Raw genomic sequence first — 21,727 nt, forward strand, 5'->3', positions numbered from 1 at the left:
AATGTACATGGACTCTTCAATTGAACATATCCCCGAATCTACGATATTTGCAGTGCGCGGACAGACCGGATATAAAATCATTTCTACTACGCCGTCGGGTATGAAAGCCTATGCGTTGCAATTCACTCGTACTATATTAACTTTGAAGTTGCTTGTTGTTTTTTTTTTCAAATAAAAACCGGTTCATTCTATGATTAATTAATACAAATAAGTCCAATAAAATAAGCCAATATGACCATTCAAATTTCCAACTGTCCTTTAAATGACTTTTAATGAAATCAATATGTCCGCTGCTATTTTGTATATAATTGGACTGAAACTAATTTAAATAGTTTTGACATTCTGAATACAAATGGATAGTTTAATTTAAACAAGACTCTTTCAATTATTTGAGAGACACTGTTTGAAATAAACTTTAAAGAAAGGGTCAATTAATCATCGCACATGTACGCTAAAATAGTCATTTAATGCATTATTTACTCACCAGAACCCAAAATTGTCAGCCTCGTTTCACCCGCCAAACTGCCATATTTGGGCTCTAAATCAGTCACGCGTGCACCTGCAAATAAAAGTATATGATAGTGATTTTATTGTAATATTCTCGTATTCCCCTGGCTTTTCTTTTTGTAAACTGCAACTGATTTTTCGGGAATGCAGGGAAGCCTGCAAGATGGATGTGACCAAAACAATATATTAAAATCGGCGTAAAATCAGAAAAACAAATAAACAATCATTCACAGTGTATTTGGTAAAACAGATGTCTATGCTTGTATTTAGTTATAGTTAATTTGGTATGAAGGAGGACTTTTACCTATCTTGAGTATTACTTTATTTAGTATCATTGAGAATTCATGCATTTCTTTAAATATTATAATAATTTTTGTATAAAGGAAAATTTGTATATACATGCTGTACTAATTTATATTAATATCATCTTTTCAGGGCCCGAATGGTGAATGGCCTTTAATGTATTTAAAAAGTAACCGACCAATGGGGCTATATAATATATTTTATTATCTTTATTATATATATATTAAAAAAAATAAATCCGAATCATTTCATTCATAATTTAGGTATAATAAATACAATGCATGCATTATCATCTTATGCATTTGTAACCTTTAATAATCCTCTTACGATTGGCAAGTCTTAAGTGAGATTGTGTTCTAATCTGATAAAACTACCGTCACTGATATTACTTTTGTTAAACCTTTCAAGTAGCCCATGCACTTCAGGTGTGCAATTCCTTTCAAACTTTCAACGCATGCGTAATGACTATACAGAGAATAAAAATGGCGCCAAATATGTGATATTCAAGTACAAAATTTAAAAAATCTTTATCATTTATATTCTGTAATTTTAGATATATTGTATATGCTTTTGGCAGCTTTCTGATAATAATATTAGTAAACTTTCTTAAGCATGAATTACAAGTATAAATATTTTCATAAAAGAATTAAAATGTACACTTTAAAAGAACCCCAATATTTACCGAATGCTTACGTCAAGATCAAAGACAAAACGCTGATACACAGAAACGTTTTTATAACATGTAAGGTATAATCGCCTTAAAATGATTTTTGTTTTGAAAATACATAAACAAACATTATTCTTCTGTTGAACTTAAAGAATTATATCTTAAGTAAATAATTTGAAAGTAATGGTAAACAAAATAGTTTGATTAGATAAGAGTTTCAAACTTATGCTGGGGTCAAGAAAGATATTTTTAACATTTAAGCAGCTGTTTGAAAAAGATTAAAGATCAGTTTTGTAATTTGTCATTTGTTTAAGATACATGTCAACCTTTTGAAAAAAAATTAAAACGGTTAAAGAATACATTTAAAATACCATTTTTACAATGGTATAAAAAGTTTCATTGTGAGTGAGTTTAATCAAATATAGTTTTTAGCTTGAATGTTGTTTGAATAAGTATATATATAAGTGTACTGAAAAGAGCGAATAATTAACACTACAATAGGTTCGTATGGCATGGATTTGAGGCAATTAGCGCAGTGGTCCCATTTTTACCAGCATTCGGGGTTAAAATATGCATCCATGACAGTAGCATTCGTTTGTAAAACATTGTATTTTGTTTCCAGCGCCAAATGATTTTTAATAGTATGAATTACAATGGTTAGAAAGAAACAATGTTAGCATAACAAAGATTGATACAATTTTCTGCTCGCAGAACAGAAAGTGCTTTAGAACAAACAGGAAAGATGATTTTAACTTTTGGAATTAAAAACTTCAAATAATCACGGAAAGCAACAGTAAAATAACAGGAACAAAGCGAATTTTAGGCGTTTTAGAATGTTTTTTTATTCTTAAAAATTCATTTCCTATATCAAATCAAATTTAAATCTTTGATCATTTACTTATTACTCTTTTCTTGCAAACTATCAAGTTTAAACTAATTCAGATAGAGTCATTCTGTACAATGAAACTGCTAAGGCAATATTTAAGTTTTAAACGTTTAAATTAAAGGATTTAATAAATCTCTATTACAAACAAATTGAAATAGATCTCTTTATCTGCAAAAAATCTCTGGTTATCTTGAAATCTTACGACGATCTTTGTAAATTACTAAATAAAAGCTCATTGATACTGAACAAAAGTCGAGTTTTTAGAATTATTTGACTTGATTTTACATGCCTACGTAATTTTAAAGGTAGAAATTTCAATAAAAAATCCCACGTTCAGATTTAAGCTTTATATTCAATACAAATACAATTTTTTATCGTGCCATGTGACTTGATGTTAGTGTGGATGTACATATCTGAAAGACCCTGTAAGCGTAATTTGAATTACTAAAATTCACCATTGCACCAATTATTATCAAAACAAACTATTCTTAAATATTGGTTAATGATTTAGATGCCATTAAATTGTTAATGAAGTTGTTGAATACTGAAAAATTGCATTTTTCCTTGCGCATGTGCAAAATACTACTTCCGTTTCTATGGAAATATCGTATTGAAAAAAGGTCTATATATGATAAGTTCACATGGGAATTTGGTCTCCTGGATTTTAAACAACTTCTTATAAACAATAACATTTGCATAAAATACGTACTGCAAGTACAGGTAAATAAACAGAGGGATGAAGTTTCAGCAAATAAATTGTATATTTTGTTTTTAAAATCATAAAATACCAGATATATGCACTGAACATAACTCTTTAAATTTGATAAAAGATAGTTGAGTCAAAAATAAAATATGTGCAACCTATATCTCGCAATTTTTTACTTAAAACGGTTTTCTCTGCAATTAGTTTATAGATAAAACGGTTATTACGTGTTCCAGAAAATATATTTCTGGTTGACATTTTCAAGTTGTTCAAGTTGTTCAGTTGTTAAGTACAAATGTGCATAGAAACATATGTGAAAAGAACGTTATTTTTTGCAACTGAAAACACTAGTTAAATTATCCAATGTTACGTGCGTGTGTTTATTAATTGCGATTTTTTTAAATTCATAAATATGCATCTTTAGATTTGAAAGTTTGTTCATAGGTTTCTTTATCTTTTATTGAGAAATTGCTTAATTTTCAGTAAATTTCAGTAAGGACAGAGAATACTTTGTGATGCTATAATTTGACAGAAATATGATGAAATTGGAAAAAAAAATGTTTGTTTTGATAAAATGTGTATCATTATATTCTGACTATATTTAAATCGAAATTTTATTTTTCATATATTTTCTAATTTTTTCTTTTCTTGTTTAAACCGGCCTTGATGTCGTCCAATACAAGTACTATACAGTAGACAAGTCAGAAGGGCAATCTGTCTGAACAGTTTTCTTTGACAAATTAAAACTCATTAAAACAAATTCACACATTGTGAAATTTGACTTCTTATATTTTTGGTAAGAATCATCCTTTCTTTAGTTTTTCTTTCTTTCGTGTAAGTAAGTAAAATGTCAGAATATCGCACATTTATATAAAGCTAATCTAATTTTAGATGAATATTAAATATTCAGTTTATACATGTACTAATAGATCTGGGTATTTCTCAGACCCCCCCCCCCCCCAAAAAAAAAGCAACAACAAAAACACAACAGAATTCTATAAAACATTTTGATTAGAGCCATCACCGGATAAACGAATTATATATTACATATATACTTTATAATTATAACGTAGGGGAGGGGCCTCCATGGCGGAGTAGTGAATGTATCTGATTGCAAGCCACTGGCCCCTCAGCGCTGTGAGCACTTGGAGTTGCCGTTTATTTACTTTAGGCTGGCTATAGCTAACATAAGTTTGGTGGTGATTCCTCAGGTGCCCTTTCGTTCTCGAAATGATTCAAGGAAATCGTCCTATGACCGTTACAGAGAAGTTGTGACAAAAAAATTAAATCTAAACTTACGTGTATAGAATGATAATAAGATATAGTTTCCTTCTCACCAACTAGAAGCGTAAACATGCAAGTATCGCAAATGATTCATACAAACCTAAAAATACAGTCATTATTCTATAAAAAAAGGTTTTAATTTTGAATTAAAATTTCGTATATACATTGTATGCTAGACAGTTTTATTACATTCTCCTTTTCGACTGTGCTTTTTGCTTTCCAAATTCGATTTTACGTAATATAATGGAACAAAATTGTAGTGATAACATTATTTTTGCATTTTAATATACATGTAGTATATGCGTCGGCATCTTGATTATATAAGATACCTCCCTTAGATTTTTTTTTAGAAACTAAAAAAATACTGTTATTTCAACAAATATTCACATTTGTTATTTGTAAAGATTTCGATTTCGCATTTAACAATTTATAACAGTATTGAAAATGTCATTCAAATGCTCGAAGAACTATCGTATGCTTTCGTATGAATACCTTAACATTTAAGGTTTGCATTTCATACATGCCAGTAAGTTTTTTTTACTTCATTGTGTAATTCAAACGTTATATGTGATGGCGTTAAATGAACAACCCGTAATTTTGCAAGTGTCTCGTCTGTTTGTTGCTCAATATGTTATTTTGAGCCATATCTTGTTTTTTTTCTTCTTTTCTTTTCTTTTGTACAAAATATGACGTATTGCTTTCTTTAATGCTTAATTTCGTAGGCAATAAAGGTGTACATTTGTTTATGTCTGATAACGATTAAAATAATGTAAGTCCGTTTGACACAACGACCGTTTTGTTATATTACGTGATAGCTTGTAAAATTTGACAAGTATTTGTTGTTGACAAATTTATGTATGACAACGTTATCAAAATTTATTCAATATCAATTTATTTTCGATGCACAAAAACGCTTAAATTAAAAAGCAATATGGTGTTTATATGGTTATATGAAACATTTGAGCCGCGTCACGACAAAACGAACATAATGGGTTTGCGACCAGCATGGATCCAGACCAGCTTGCGAATCCGCGCAGTCTGATCAGGATCCATGCTGTTCGCTATCAGTTTCTCTTCTTGTTCTAGGGTTTGTAAGCGAACAGCATGGATCCTGATCAGACTGCGCGGATGCGCAGGCTGGTCTGGATCCATGCTGATCGCAAACGCATTATGTTGGTTTTGTCGTGACGCGGCTCAATTTCTTTTCTTAATGCATAGACAAACTAAAACCTTTGTTCAAATTTTAAGAAGATTACTTATATTTTTTGTAGCGGCTTAAAATTGAAAACAATCTGATTTTATACGTAAAAAGTATGTATACACAACAATGTGTTTTGTTTTGTCTGTTATTTAGGTGTACAGTTGTTTTTTGTTTGTTTTTATTTGTGTAAAATTTGCATTATTTTGAATGTCAATGAACAACGTTATCTGTTGAATTGAGATATTTTATAATTTTGCCTTTTGAGACTTTGAATTTTTAGTCGTAACTTTAAGTGCATACATCTGTCATTCTTATTTTAGGACTTCATGTTAAATGATTATTTTTTCATATATTTATATTTAACATGTACAGTCTCAACTGCACGTATTTTTGTCATATCTGCAAAATATAGGAAATGATGAAAACTTAACAACTGATTTTAGAGAAAACTAAAGAAGTTAATAATGAAATACAAGCATATGCAACAAAAATTTGTAGACAAAATGTTACATGAATTAAGATAGTAATAAATAAAGATGATGAAAATAATAGTAATATTATATATAATAATATTAATAAAAATAACAATGATGATGATGATTATGATGGTAACAATAATACTATAATAATAATAATAATAATAATAATAATAATAATAATAATAATAATAATAAAAAAAAAATAATAATATTAAGAAGAAGAAGAAGAAGAAAAAGAAGTGAAAGAAAAAGAAGTACAAGAAGAAAAATGTGAAGACAAATAACTTAAATGACAAAATAAAACAACAACTTAAACAACAACAACAATGGTGATCTTTACAAATATGATATTAATATAAATTCTTACCTCCAATGCCATGTGTGATAACAAAGAAGCAGACGACATATTCCGAAAATCGTCTGTATAGTTCCTTCGTCCGAAATTTCATTGCTGTCCAGTCAATAAATGAAGCATTGTCCCAGGTTGACTAGCATTTTATAAGTTCATTCAATTGTCCACTGTTTGGTAAGACCAATAACGTTTCATAACATGTGACCAGAGAAAAACAGTGATCAATTTTAAATCAATTTCTTGTAATCGATGTCAACAGAAGTTTATATGTATCCATTTTTAACAATATTTTCACGGTTAATAATGGGATTATAATATTATGACGCATGTAGATATTACAATGTAAAGTCGTTTTTTTTTAATTCACTTTAAATGCAAATGCACTTTGGTTTATTGACTCTGGCCTAATAAAACCTTCATTAAAACAAGGATGATAGACATATTAAAATCTGTTTAACGGCCGCAAATTAATTAATTCATTTGATTTAGAATATGGTGTTTTTTTTTACATTTTATGAGCAACTATATGGTTCAACTCATTCTTATTAAAAAATAGAATTATGTTTATAACTTATAAGCTTTATAAGTTGTAAGCTCACGTGGCACTAATTATCTTATTATAACACAACTAGCACAAAGTTCAGGCGATTCCTGTATAATGAATTATGCAATATGGCAGATTAAAACAATTCCATGAACATTGCTGACGATATATGGAAACAAATAAAAGCACTTGTCCTAAACAGGTTGAATTTCGGAAGTTGAAACGCTTAAAAAGATGCGCACGCAACGACCTTACCACATTATTTCACTACCACACAGATGAATAATGTTTAGTGACATTTAATTAATTAAATATTAAGTTTTCAGTGTGCAATTAAATTTTCTTGTTTATCTTCACGTTTACAACCCTTCATTGTTGTAATTTTTTATAATTCTATAATAATTATTCTGATACGCACCTATATAGACAAAATTAAATGCAACATTTAATTTTTACAATCATAAGACATTTACAAATATAGGGAAACAATTTTTATAATCATATTTCTTATGTCTTAATTTATTTTTTTTAACGTTTTACTGTATTGTTTATAATTTGAAAGATGTTATATGATGTTGTTATTGTATACTTAACAAGCATCAAGAAACTCTTGAAGTCTGAAATGATGTGCCTACATGTCCACGGTATTGTTTATAATATCTATAATCTATATACATATAATATTTAACATGAACTGTACATTTCGGGAATGAAACAGCTAGAATACTTATATAACCATATTGGACCATTCAAACCATATCTATTTATTCGATATCCTAATTAAGTATACGAGAAAGAAATTAAAGGTAATTTGCACTCCTTAAAGACATTTCATTTTAATAATTAGGCAAAGAAGGGAAAAGAAACTAGTAAACACAATTTACATAATTTTCTTTACCATTGTATGAGTAAAGAAAATTATAATTGCACAATAAAAATAGGGATCTCATTCCTTCTTATAATGTATTAACTAAATTATCCATGAAAGTAAATTATCTACTCTTATAGGTCCTTTCCAAGAGCTCATAACTCAAAAGTGTGGATGATTTTTAAATCCGTTTTTGATACTGTATTTCCTCTCATATTTCCACTTTTGCTGAAACTCGTATTACAGATTTAATTCCAAAACTATTTTAGCCGTGCCATGACAAAACCAACATAATGGGTTTGCGACCAGCATGGATCCAGACCAGCCTGCGCATCCGCGCAGCTGTTCGCTATCAGTTTCTCTACTTGTTATATGGTTTGTAAGCCTGATCAGACTGCGCGGATGAGCAGGGATGTATGCTGGTCGCAAACCCATTATGTTGGTTTTGTCATGGCACGGCTCATTTATTTGAAATGATAGAACTTTTCTTCAAACTAATCCCCTTTCATAAAAATATTGGACCAGGTTTACTGTTAATGCATAGCGAAATTTTTGTTGAACAAAATTAATTTAAACTCTGCATAATCACTAAAGATATAAAAATCAAACAAAATTATTTGTTACAAAGCAAGTATCGTTTTGCTTAATTTTGAACATTAGTCCGATACAGTGGTCAACCAGTTTTTCACAAAATCACATTAAAACTCTTTCAGAACAAAACGTTTGCTGGGAAACTTATTTTTGTTACAAAGCTGGACCTTTCAAACTCACAATAAGCTAAATCGTTTTAATAACACAGATTAGGATACAATTTACCACGGAGTTGTATATAGGGTAAAAAACCACTATATTTTTTAAGACAACCAAACCAGTGCTCGACCAGGTGGTTTTATCTCTATCAGAACTTTTATTTTTTAAAAACAGATATGACTTTTTATGTTCAACAATTCTATTTCAAAAATATTTTGAAACATTTATGTTTTAGTGTCTATAGATGAAAATATGAGAGCAAATATGATACAAAGGAAATAAAGTGTTTATAAGAGTTTTGGAATTTACATAAACTGGGGTGTTTGAAATTACTAATTCTCATATTTCTTTTACTAAAATCACTCTGCAAACATAGTTAAGTGTAATAAGTGTTGTAAAATACAATGGTCTATGCTTTTAGTGGTGTGTTCCCGATTTGTTTCCGTACAGCTGCCATATTTGTTTACATGTTCATAGCCACTGCCTTTTATGGAAAGCAGGGTTTTGATAATTTTTGAACACCTTTCCTATGGAAATCAATTGGAATCATAAGAGTAAAGGCAATTAAACAAAGTATTTTCCACATTTGCCCTAAATTACCATTATTTCAGTGTTTTAAATAGTTTTACTGCTACTTTTATTATAGAAATGTATTTTTGTACTGTTAAATATTGTCTGCAAAATGGCCAATCTTCTACCAAAGTTGGAGTACTTGTACATGGTGTAAAGGTTACAGGTCAGGTACAAAAAGCACAATCAAATTCCCAGGGTTTTTTCACTTTTATGCATAAATCGTTGCCTGGAACCCCGTTGTATCGATCTATTAACCTATAAATCACAACTGCAGTTAAAAAACATTAAATTTCCCTGAATCTTTATTTTGTATCATTTATTTTGATTCTTTTGTCAAAAATATTACATGGCAAACACCACTGATATATAGTTTTTAGCTTTGAAATAAACAGTTATTTACAGACATGTCAAACAGGTTGAAGAATTAGGTCACGCCATTATATCGATGCATTGTGAGAATCGCTCAGTTAATCTAAGTTTTGGAAGGCTGACGCATCTTTATGCTATATTTTTCAGTCAATTAGAATCAAAGATGTCTGTTTTAAAATGTCAGCATAAAGTTAGGAACTTTCAACAGACAGTAAATGTGTTTTTTAATAAGAACACACTATTTATAAGTCCATTTATTATGCACAAAGTCTGACGGTACTGGAAACCTGTTTTTGACCGTTTTTATGGCACAAAACAAATGCGAAAGATTTTCGTGACACTTTTGTAACTGTTAGCAATCAGTAGCTACTGCATTTTGCAAAAAAATCGAAAGATTTGTAAATAGATCGATACAATGAATAGCACGATACAATGGGGCTCCACTATACACAAATAGAAGTATTGGTCGAGCACTGGGCTGGTCGAGCACAGGTACTGTGACTCTATATACAGAGGCATTCTTTAAAGAAATAATTTCCCCGCCCTTGAAAGTTCGAATCACTTCTTGTAAATGGTGGCAATTTTTTCTCCCTACTGGATTATTTCATTAGATACCACAGAATATAATAAAATAAGATTCTTACCTTCCTTAACATCGATATGAATAACTCTGAAGATAGTCTACTCTTTCTTTTCACTCAAAAGTTCACCATAAAGGCATAATTTCAGTTTCAAACATAGAATAGTCAAATCAGCAAACAATGTAAACATTAAGGCCTACACATTCTCAAACTAAATAAATATAATAAAATAGACTAAATAAAAAAAATAAAAAGAAAAAAGAAAGAAATCGTCTAGCCTGTTTATTATGTTTATGAAATGACGTGGGCATCGATGATGTCATTTGCGAAACAAATTATGACGTCACTTATTAATATGGTACAGTCTCAACTGTTCGGCCCTTTCCGTCAGTCTTCGGATAAGATATGAATAATAGATTAATAGCCAAGGACGTTCTGCTTAACTATAAGCTATCTAATTTCGTCGTACTTGAAAATGAAACAATAGTAAGGGGGCCTAAGTATTTATTACTCTAAGACTGATACAACTGAGAATATATAAGCTATAGAAAAAAGTCCAATGAAATGGGCCGATATCAAAAATAAATATCAGGCAAGTGCTATCGGGCCGTTGCCATGGCAGTTGCATGATAAAAAAAAATATAAAAAATACCACATTAACGTTCCCGTATAATATATAAAGTTATCTGTTAGTTTCGTTTTATGCTAAATTTTCAAGCAAATACTCGTAGTTGTCAGTGTTTATCTTCTCTCTTGCAAATTTACAAATGTATAGAGCTATCGCGCAGCAATTAATTACCTATTATTGTAAAAGATACAAATGGAGTTCGAATTTATGTGTCACTCTATATGAATTTATTAGGAAATATTGTCAGAGCTGTGCCTTTTTATATTTTACGAGAAAAAAAGAAAATATATTCAGTAAAGTATGTGGGGAAACAGATGTAATGAACAAATATGTCTTAATAATTGCAGTCACGTGCAGAGACTGTCTAGTATGAAGTAAATTTAATAGATTTAAATCAAATTATGTGAATAAAGATGGTTATATGTGAATAAAAAGTGACATGTTCTTGCTCTTATATGAACTTAAATTATAAGTTATACAGTTTTTGACAGGTTATATGACCGTATTTAAAACGGTCATTTGCATATATCATCCGAACCGCTAGGATGTAAGAATCTTTATAACGGATTTATAATACAGTAGGCTTTTTTGAGAAAAAGGGGGGAAATCAGCCGCGTATATATACCTTTATATCTGTATAAATGTCACGATAATCCCATGAAATGAGACGTTACAGATATGCAGTATTAAACTGTATTGAACGGATATCTTTATTGTCAGATTTAACTCTTGGATCTATAATTATAATAAGTTTTCCTTCTTGTCTTCAAACTCGAATCTCTGGAATTGTGTCTGCCAAAATCTTCCCCAAAAAATTGGAAGAAAAATCAGAATTTCTTTTTTACAACCTTTAGGACAGGACTTAAAATTATGAATATTTTTTTCATTCTTAGATCCGTTTGGATTTAGGTATTTACATTGAACTCGGTACGCATTCTACGCCAGATTTATGACCAATAAATATCTGAGGTCTAGTTTTGAAAATAGCATTTTTATAACCCTCCGATCAAGTACTGGCGAGTTTAAAGGGGGGAGCGTACAGGGTAGGTTTAAAGTACACCCCTGCTTTCGTCTAAAGTTAAATGAAAATGTTTTAAAAGTTTTTTTAAATTTACTGTATTTCAAGTGAAACATTTTCTGGAAATTTTAATCAAATAAATTTACTGGTTAAACCTTTTTTAACCGGTATATGAACTACTGTACAAAATATTTAACCTTTATCTGAATTTTAAATTTTTTACCTTGAAGAATATAAGCTGTTTAGTGGGATTTTTATTTAACGGATAAAATAGTTAAGCATAAAAAGTATTTATTTTTTTTAAAATACAATTTTTAAATCTCTACTTGCCCCAAAATAACATTTTTTTATGCAAAATGCCGCCAAAAATGAAAAACGTTTGTTACGTTTTTTCCCACTATTGTTAGTAAATGTTATCGGGCTAGGATTCGATATTTGGATTTATAATTCTGATTACATTTTTCTTTAATTATCTTTTGCAGTTTTTTTTTTTCTACTTGATCTATGTAAGAATTCAAACTTTATGTTTTTAGGATTTTAACCTAACTGGAGCTCTTTTAAGGTAATTAAAATTGTCACCATTGTGTTGTAAATTGCGAAGGAAATATATTGAGTCGATAAATATCCCATATAGAACAATTAACAAGAATGATTGTTTCATGCATTCGTACACTGATTCCAAGGGGGTTGTGTGAGCGTGTGCGTGTGGGAAGGCGGGAGGGGGGGGGGCTAAATTTTTTTTATCTTTGGGGTGGAAACAGCTGGGGGGAAGAATGTCACCGCAGACGGGAATGCCCGTAGGGTTAAACCACGCAAAATCTTGGAACTAGAATGTCAATGTATTACCCCTTGTTAAATATTGAACTCCCCCTGTAAAAATATGATCGCGCCTGAATGTCTTATGGCAATTTACAACTGAAGACTTTTGCGGAATGGGTGTGAGATACTCTCTGACCCCCGCGATTTATTTTAAGATTCGTGTTTCAGCAAATTACACCAGTCTTTTCTCTTACCGAGGGAAAGCATTTAATACTTACTGTCATTCCTGGTATACAACAACAATGTTAAACAAACTAGGTGAATTGGGTACATTTTATATTGAATATATACCATTCTAAATAAATTTATTTAGTATTTAAGCCCCTTCTTTTTCATAAGTCAACAGCAAACGTTTTCTTTTAAAAAACGGTTTATTTTTATTTCAAATAAAAAAATCGGTCTGTTGTTAAAAATTTTAAAAATTTGTTTTACTTTTTCACCCTGTGTCCCCCCAATTTACCCCAATTCTCTTAAATTATAATAAAATATTAAAAAATTAAAACTTTAAACCATAAAAAGTACACATATTAGTCATTTTACAGAACAAAAGTCGCACTTTATTACCTTTATCTTGATGGACTGGATCAAGACTGGTTGAACGGAACATCGCGGCTATTAACAATAATAATAAAACATGCAATAATAATAATAATAATAATAATAATAATAATAATAATAATAATAATATGGAAAGGGCTGAGAAGATACGATTTATCAAATTACCGTTTGCAGTTTTTTAACCATTCTATTTCGCAGTTAAAAAAATGAATTTTTATTTGTTTAAAGGCACATTATGCCTCATAAACATTTTTTACTTCTTTAAAAGGGGCAAATATGAAATGTATAATGTTTAAATTATGGTTTTAGGGAACATTTAGATTAAATGTTTCGTCTACTTTAATAATAATCTGATGAAAAATTAAACATAAAGGTCATCGTGTGCATAATTGACGTCATAATTCCAGCCGTGTATTTTACAATCTTTAAAAATTCAGTGTGCTGAGGCAAATTAAAACTGTTTAAACATACTATATTTTAATGCGTCAACGAAAGCATTTGTTAACAAGGCCATTTCCCAAGACAGTAAATATGTAGTTGAAAATGACCAAGCGCATCAAACACAGGTCTGTTCAAATACAAAGATCGACAAGATCAATTAATACTATACAAAGACCGACAAAGGACCCCAATTAATAACTGCAGAAGATGACATAAGAACCAATTAATACTGCCACAGGACCGATAAAGGCCAATACACATACTGCAAAGAACACGAAAAATGATAACAAAGACCTCAGAAATTCTTCAAAAGTTTAATATATTGTTGATCTTTAAAAATAATGTTTCACCCTACTGCAATTTCAATGGTAATAGCTTCTTTTAGACCGTAAAATGAAATTATACAAATACTTTAGTCTTTAACCAATCATTTCTGATAATCTCTTGAGCATAATTTCTTCATAACAAGAAACATCTTTAGAACAGAGATATATCTTTGTTTTGCCCTTTTTTTGTGGCGAAACAGCGAAAATCGACACAAGGCGAGTAAATCAGCTTCCATGGTTTTGTGATAAAAATCGACTACCAAAGCAAATGCTTGACATCTACAAATGATCTTGGGGTTATAATTTTCATTTTAATAGTTTCGTTGTATTTTAAATTTTCAAGAGTTTATTTCAATTTGCATAAAGCGTCATAAATGTAACTTGCACAACATGTTCACCTATTGTTGTATGAGATACAATGATGTTCAAATTTATGCATGTTTGTGTCACTCATGGTTAATTTATTTAGGAAAGTTGTGTGTAGCGTGGAAAACAAACTTATAAATGAGTACAATTTTGCGTTGAAACAGTTGTAAAGGACGATACCCATGTAGATATAAGGTAATTTCAGTCACGTGTTAAGCCATGCAAAGATAAAATAAATAAACAAATAAATAAAATAGATAAATAAATAAATATGAAAATAAATATTAATGAAAAAAAGGGATTTGAAAAACATGCCTTGTCCAATCGGTTTGTCGTTGACAATCATACAGATAACTGATACAATATTAAATTAGTTCAACTTAGTCGGCGAGTAAGTAATCATTTAAATATATGCATTCATTTTTTTTTATTGAAAATTTGTTTCAAATTACATCCCTTTACCAATAATGCTTTTTGGAACTTACACTATTGATAAATATTCATTTGAGCATCATATTTATGAATTAAAACCAAAGAAAAATTTGAGTTACAGAATCTTTAACTGTAGTAAATCTCCACGTATTTCGAATAAGTTATGAATCAGGCTAGACGAATTTCAAGACATATCAATCAGATATCAAACTAATGTGCTAGTTGACCGATTTTCATAGGTTATATAACAAAAAATTAAAAAAATTTGCCATCTCTCATTCAATATAAAATTTAAAAAAAATAAGCTTTTTATTAAACTTTTTTAAAACCGCTAGAGTAATTTTAAATTTTTATTTTTTGCTTAAAAAACAAGATTTCAATTTGTTTGGAACAACAGGGCAAAAAGGGGCACCAAAAGTGGGGAGCTCAGTAGAGACCACGACGGCACCCCTGAGGTCCGGGGGCCCGATCCTGCATGGGAACACCCTTTGGGGTTTTTTCGGGGACCTTCGTTTTCCTTTTACCTTGGGGGCCTTCATATCATTCGTACAGGGCAAAACCAGGGGGTAAATTTTAAAAAATTTTGGGGGTTTTTTGTATTTTATAGCTTCCTAAGTCAGATCATATTACGTTCCCCGCGGGGGGTTTGACATTAATGGAAGACAAATAGGGATTGTGAGTGATGGCGGTAAGTTAGTAAAGTGATGTACTAATTTATTAAGATATTCATAAATGACAAAAAATGACAATTCCTTTCCGACATTGTTCCGGTTTCACTGCAGCGCCATTCAACTTGTCTGTCTAGAAATGCTTGAGTGATAACTTCTCGGATCTGCACGAAGGAACTTTCAATGAATCATCTTAAAGCCATAGGTCATTTAGATCATTAAGATGTTTTGTGTTTCGATACTATCTCACTCTCAGCTGTAACCATGATAATTTCTCAGTTTCTCATTTGATTTGTAACAACTGAACCTTTCTATATAAATGTTGTAAGTTGTTTGCCGATGTACCACATGCTATAAGCAACTGAAGGTGAAACATTTCCATCCGGAGACTGTCTCTGAATTGGTTTCAAAGTCAGCTTTTCCCCAAGCTTCGAGCCGCCATAAGTACCTAAATACACCCTATCAAAACCGGGTCAGCACAATCAACGAGCAAGCTAAAGAAGATTTTTTAAATTTTCCTGGCCGTGTTTATTTTAAGGAGTACGTCTTACATTTAATACTGAGACTTTATAATTACTTGTTAAAACCACTCACCGAAGAAGCATTTACTTAGTACAAAAATACTTTTAACAGTACCAACGCCAATTAAATAAGGTGAACTGGTGCGAATAACATAATTCTCAATATGCTATACAGTTAAATTAAAAAATTTAAATCCTTCTTTGTTATGCCCATTCACATTAAAATATGATCTTGTCAAAACACTGTTATTCTTTTAAAACGAATATATAGCGATTTGATGTTAAAGTTTTATTAATATTTGATCACACCGTTTCACCTCATCGGCCTCGCATTGACCTTAAATTTTTTTTTGCAAATAAATTATTATGAAACTACGAACAAAGTAAACTTATTTGTGGAATTAAAGTAGCATAGAATTCGGTCTGTGTCCTATATTTTACTTCCCTCCAAGTAGTGGTACATTGGATGAGAACTAAAATCAGACTGTCGTCTTCATTTTTACTTCATTGCAGTTTGACAAATATTCGTTACAATTTGTTTTACCCTTTCAACATTGAATTTATTAATTGGACATGTTCATCTTTCAATTTTGACAAAACCATTCATCATTTGTAGAGGAAATTGCAAAAATATATACTGACAGAATAGCGAACATTGCATACCATTTGATCAGCCGCTACTAGTATTTGAGCCGTGTCATGACAAAACCAACATAATGCGTTTGCGACCAGTATGGATCCAGACCAGCCTGCGAATCTAGGCAGTCTGATCAGGATCCATGCTGTTTGCCATCAGTTTCTCTACTTATAGAGTTGGTAAGCGAACAGCATGGATCGTGATCAGACTGCGCCGATGCGCAGGCTGGTCTGGACACATGCTGGTTGCAAACGCATTTTGTTGGTTTTGTCGTGACGTGGCTCATTTATATACCAGTTGATCTTGGTTTGCACGAGCGGACATCAGTTGTCGCCAGCAAGCTAAGGGTTAGCCTATCAGTCATTTGCTAGCAATTATGATATCCCCCAAACTATGGTGGGGGTATAAATATGGTACAATAAACCAGGACATGTGTTTGCGATTAAAATCAGTATCCGTCCCTCCGGTACCCGCCCATGGGCGGCAACTATTTTCTTTGCTAAAAAGTGATTTTCCGTTTTATAACATTTATATCATTTTTACTCTGTCATATTATATCTTACAATTCATGTTTATAATACGGCTAGGGTTGTATACGCAAACAGTCTTTTATACAGGGTCGTATGACGTGTCAAAAAATCTTTAAATTAACTAATAATATACATGTAAACGGCACTGACAGATCAAAAGTTGACTGTATTTCTGTATCACCTTTGGGTCCAAAAAAGAATTAAAAACAATATAGATGTGTAAGTAACTTTTTAATAGTGATAATACATGTATATTAGTTAACAACGTTACAAACTGTTCATACATACATACATCTAACAGAATCTGAATGATGTAACTACTGACTTCCTTACTTAAAGTAATGTCAAAATTATCACATGTTTACCAACAAAAATGTGCAGAACATCAAAAACAACGTGCAACAAACCGATAAATTTATGTTTATTTTCATAGTTCCGAACATACAAATGAGCCGCGTCACGACAAAACCAACGTAATGCGTTTGCGACCAGCATGGATCCAGACCAGCCTGCGCATCGCGCAGTTTGATCAGAATCCATGCTGTTCGCTAACCAACTCTATTACAAGTAGAGAAACTGATAACGAACAGCATGGATCCTGATCAGACTGCCGGATGCGCAGGCTGGTCTTGATCCATGCTGGTCGCAAACCCATTATGTTGGTTTTGTCATGGCGCGGCTCAAATGTTACCGTAGTTTAATTTGTCATAACATCAAATAGACCATTTAAACAATATAAGATAATTCATGCTGTCCCCGTTTAATGAGAAAACAGATGATCCAACCTAAGCTTTGTATCTTTTATGAAAGAAATATAGACATCACAGAAGTCCTCTACATCCACCTGTACGTTCCAAACGCCCCCATCAGACTTAGAATTATGATGTATTTTTCAGGAGCAAAATACATTCTTTTCAATTGCTGAACACAGAACATCTTACTTTGCTCATTTTCTATTATTTATTTGTAATAAAGTATTATGGAAAAATATGCTCCGAAAAAAAGTTATAAACATTGAAATGTCATTGAACGGGTTCAGAATAAAAAGAGTCGTTAAGAAAATACCTTCGGGCGACCAAGACTCGACAGCCTAAGCTTTTCCAGTGTAAAGTTTCTGTACAATATGTTAACTGGTTCAAACCTATATGTTGACGACATTTTTTACTGATTAAAAATACTTTTACTGTTCTTGAGTAACGGCAATCAGACAAAATTTCATGACATAAATGATATAAAATCAGAGGGAGGGCGGGCGGTTCGAATCTGAGACATCCGAAGATGTTAAGAAAGTATTGTCATAAGTTAGATGCAGATATTCTTGATGATTTGGAACAAAAAGTAAGTAAATCTTAGGTTTTAGAACATAACTAAATGATCTGATTTTTAATAACAATGTAAACAGAATTATATTTGAGTCAGTAGTAAGTTAAAAGAAACAATTGCTTGCCTTAAATGCAGAAAAAATATAAATGAAGTGATATAAATCGTACATGTATTAGTCTTGATGATGGGTTTATTAATACGAGGAGATACTAGATGGTTACTATTATTAGAAGCACGCATTATAATTCGTCTAAAAGAAAGGAACAAAACACACGTATAAGTTTTACATTATCACAAGTGCTTAAAATAAAAAGAAATCTTATCGATAACGAATCGACACGTTGCATACTATTTGTATTACATATTACAAATATATATTTACATGTTCATAATTAATGTGTGCGTGACAAAAGATATATATTTCGATTTTATACCAGTGCGTTAGAAATAATTCACAGATTATATAAGTAACTTTCTTTGTTAAATAATAAAAGGAAAAATGTGCAATTAAGTAAGATAATACACTCGTAACATACATAACTATATACATGTTACATATAAAACAGAGTAACATAAGGGTGTTTCTATTGTAATCATCATCGTTTAAAAAACTCTTTATTTATATTTTTTTAATCTTTTTTACATCTATTGACTACCGATTTAAATGTATTTACTTCCGATCTACATGTTTCATCACATATTGTTGAAATATTTGTTTGCACATATTTATTTTAAATCCATAATTAAGTATATGTTTCTTTTTTATCCTTTTATAGTCCATTTTGACACTTTTTAAATTCATAATATTTTGTATGTTTATCAAGTTGTTCTCGTTTTATATTTCAGTTTTGTTTAGTCATTTGCATTATAATGTTCTTTTCAAATCTGATTATTCGACTATTCGAACGTCTTTTTCGGAATTTCAAGGTAATCGCTGTTTTGAAGACTTTGATTTACAGGCGGCATTGGACTTTCACGGTCGGAGACTGCAGAGTGAGGCCTTGAACCATTCTGTACGCTATTCAAAGAACTCGAGCTCCAGTTTCTTGTCATCTGGGAACGCTCTCCCTGACCAGACATCCTATCTCTGAAGGCACTCAGGTTACTGGTTGATCGGATCCTTTCACTCGAAACAGATCTTGTCGCACTGAAAGAGCTTGAGCTGAGACTTCTTGGACATCGGTCATTCTCCATCTGACCAGACCTGTTCTCAGTAAAGGAACTCGAGCTTGAACTTCTTGGAAACCTGCCATGCCCATTCGGTACTGTCGTGCTTTGTTCGTTGTACACAGGTTGCGACTGTCTCGCACTACTTTTAGGATACTGTTTCAGGAGCTTCGAAACACTGACTGGTTCAAGCTTTGTTACATATTCTGATACGGGCTCATTTATCGTCTGGACTGGCTCATGACTTGTTTTGATGACGGGTACCTGTGCGGGCTTGAACATTGGCTCAGAGCGTGGAAAAACGGTAGGTTCTTGCCTTGAAAATATAACAGGCTCGTCTCTCGGCATAATGGTTGGCTCTGGAGAATCTAACCTTAATGAAAACCCAGACAAACTGCTCTTGGACCTGTCGTCTTGAGTAGTGAGTACTGGAGTCTTCCCCGTACTAAAACGTTGGTCAGTGTCTTCACGGAATAAAAAGTTTTCCAACGATTTGCCATTTTCTTGGAAGGTGCCGGACACAAACCCTGAAAAAGTGCCCAATAATATGTAAATGTTTACAAAATAAATGTTTATTCTTATTAAATATTCATAAAGACTTTTGGAATATTTCTTCTATAATAATTATAACGAAAACAAACACTAATTTTGTAGAAAACGTGGATGGTGAAACCCTTCTGATAGCAGCTAGTTTAGATCTAACTTGGGCAAATAGGATATTAAAACTACGTCCTTATGTGATCAAACTATGGTAGTGCGATATTGAACCCTAAACTCCATCCATTTTAATAAAGGAATATCCACAGATGAAAAAGGCAATTATCAGCTATTTTAGTATTTTAAGGGAAAATACTAGTACACCAAAAGTACAACTGAAAATATATCGAACACACAAATATATTCAATTTGTGATAAAACATTCGAATACTACATGTATTATAAATGAATCATGATTTGTTCCGCCGGCGGAACATTAAACAGTTCTTTACAATAGAAGCAAGAATCCAAAAATGGAACAGTATCATTCATGATTTTATCTGTTTTTCATTTGTTGGAATCATACCGTTATTTTTGTACCACTGACAGACAATATCAAGTGAATTCTATTATGTTACTTTCAGATATTTTATTTTTGGATAGACTCTTAAAAGGTTGTTAAGATTTGTTATATTTTGCAAAAAGTAAGTGTTCCCCCAGCGGAACAGAATCATTTATGATAATATCTAAATTAAATAAACTCATTTTTCTGTAGCGCTGGCGCAACAATCTTAAATGAATTTTATTATTAATGATGTTACTTTCAGAATTATTTATTATTAAACCTTGCAAGAATTGTGATATCTTGTAATAAGTAAATGATCCGCCGGCGGAACAGGATTATTTATGTTTTTATCTTATTTTAATCATTAGATGGAATCATACTTCTGTACCGCTGGCGGAACAATTAAAATGAGTATTATTATTTGATGATACTGATGTTATTGAAATGCATTTGACAAAATTTTGCAAGGGTGTTAAGAATTGTGATATATTGTAAAAAGTAAATGTATCGCCGGCGGAACAGAATAACTTATGGTTATATCCTATGTTTAAAAAGATGTTATCATACGTATGTGTTCCCCTGGCAGAATAATTAATGACTGAAATATTTTGTAAAAAAGCTTAATTGATTTATTAAGTATTCGCCGTCAGAACATTTTAGCACTGATACAGCGCACTTTGAGGTCCTATCCCAAAGTGCGTTGCACTTCGCATCGCACTTTCGTGTCCAGCACATTTTTGTGTCAACATCGAGAAATTGTCCCCAAAGTACGTTAATATGCTAGCTACATATCAACGCACTTTGGGTACCAGAGTTCTGAAGGTGTCAACTAAGTTCTGTTTGAATACCGAATACTGACTTATCTGCGACAATGAAATATTTGAGGTGGAGTTCAAGATGACGGTTGATACTTTGTTTGATGCTTAAGTGATAAAAGTTTCATTAATTTAAACACTTGAAATATTTGAAAATTGTGCAATTAAACAAAGTACTCTAGTACATAAATTGTTAATGTATTCCTTATATTAAAAGATGCTGCGAAAAATATCCTGTTCTGTCACTAATTTGCTTGATAACTTTTGGTGCCATATTGAGCCATTGAGCCCCATTTTAAATGTGTGAAAATATATTTTCAGATGTACGTTTTGTGTATTTTCCCTTTAAAAAAAACTACCAGTATTAAA

At 31.4% G+C, this 21,727-nt stretch overlaps 1 protein-coding gene and 1 long non-coding RNA gene across 2 annotated transcripts; both read right to left on the bottom strand.

The window, feature by feature from the left end:
* Window positions 1–482: 482 nt before the first annotated feature.
* Window positions 483–10,340, bottom strand: LOC132731144 (uncharacterized). Its single transcript, XR_009625840.1, has 3 exons — window positions 10,131–10,340; window positions 6,398–6,549; window positions 483–559 (listed from the first exon to the last, which is right to left on the bottom strand). It is a non-coding gene; the product is annotated as an uncharacterized LOC132731144 (long non-coding RNA).
* Window positions 10,341–17,240: 6,900 nt separating this feature from the next.
* On the bottom strand, window positions 17,241–20,023 carry LOC132731150 (uncharacterized; the record flags this gene model as incomplete). The annotated part of the gene is given in 1 exon segment (XM_060717277.1): window positions 17,241–20,023. A coding segment is annotated over 1 exon segment (792 nt), but the record flags the coding sequence as incomplete, so codon positions are not given.
* Between the last annotated feature and the right edge of the window lie 1,704 nt (window positions 20,024–21,727).

The sequence above is a fragment of the Ruditapes philippinarum genome, unplaced genomic scaffold, assembly GCF_026571515.1.
Source record: "Ruditapes philippinarum isolate M1 unplaced genomic scaffold, ASM2657151v2 ctg5455_1_1_1_1, whole genome shotgun sequence".
Classification (NCBI taxonomy): Eukaryota; Metazoa; Mollusca; class Bivalvia; order Venerida; family Veneridae; genus Ruditapes; species Ruditapes philippinarum.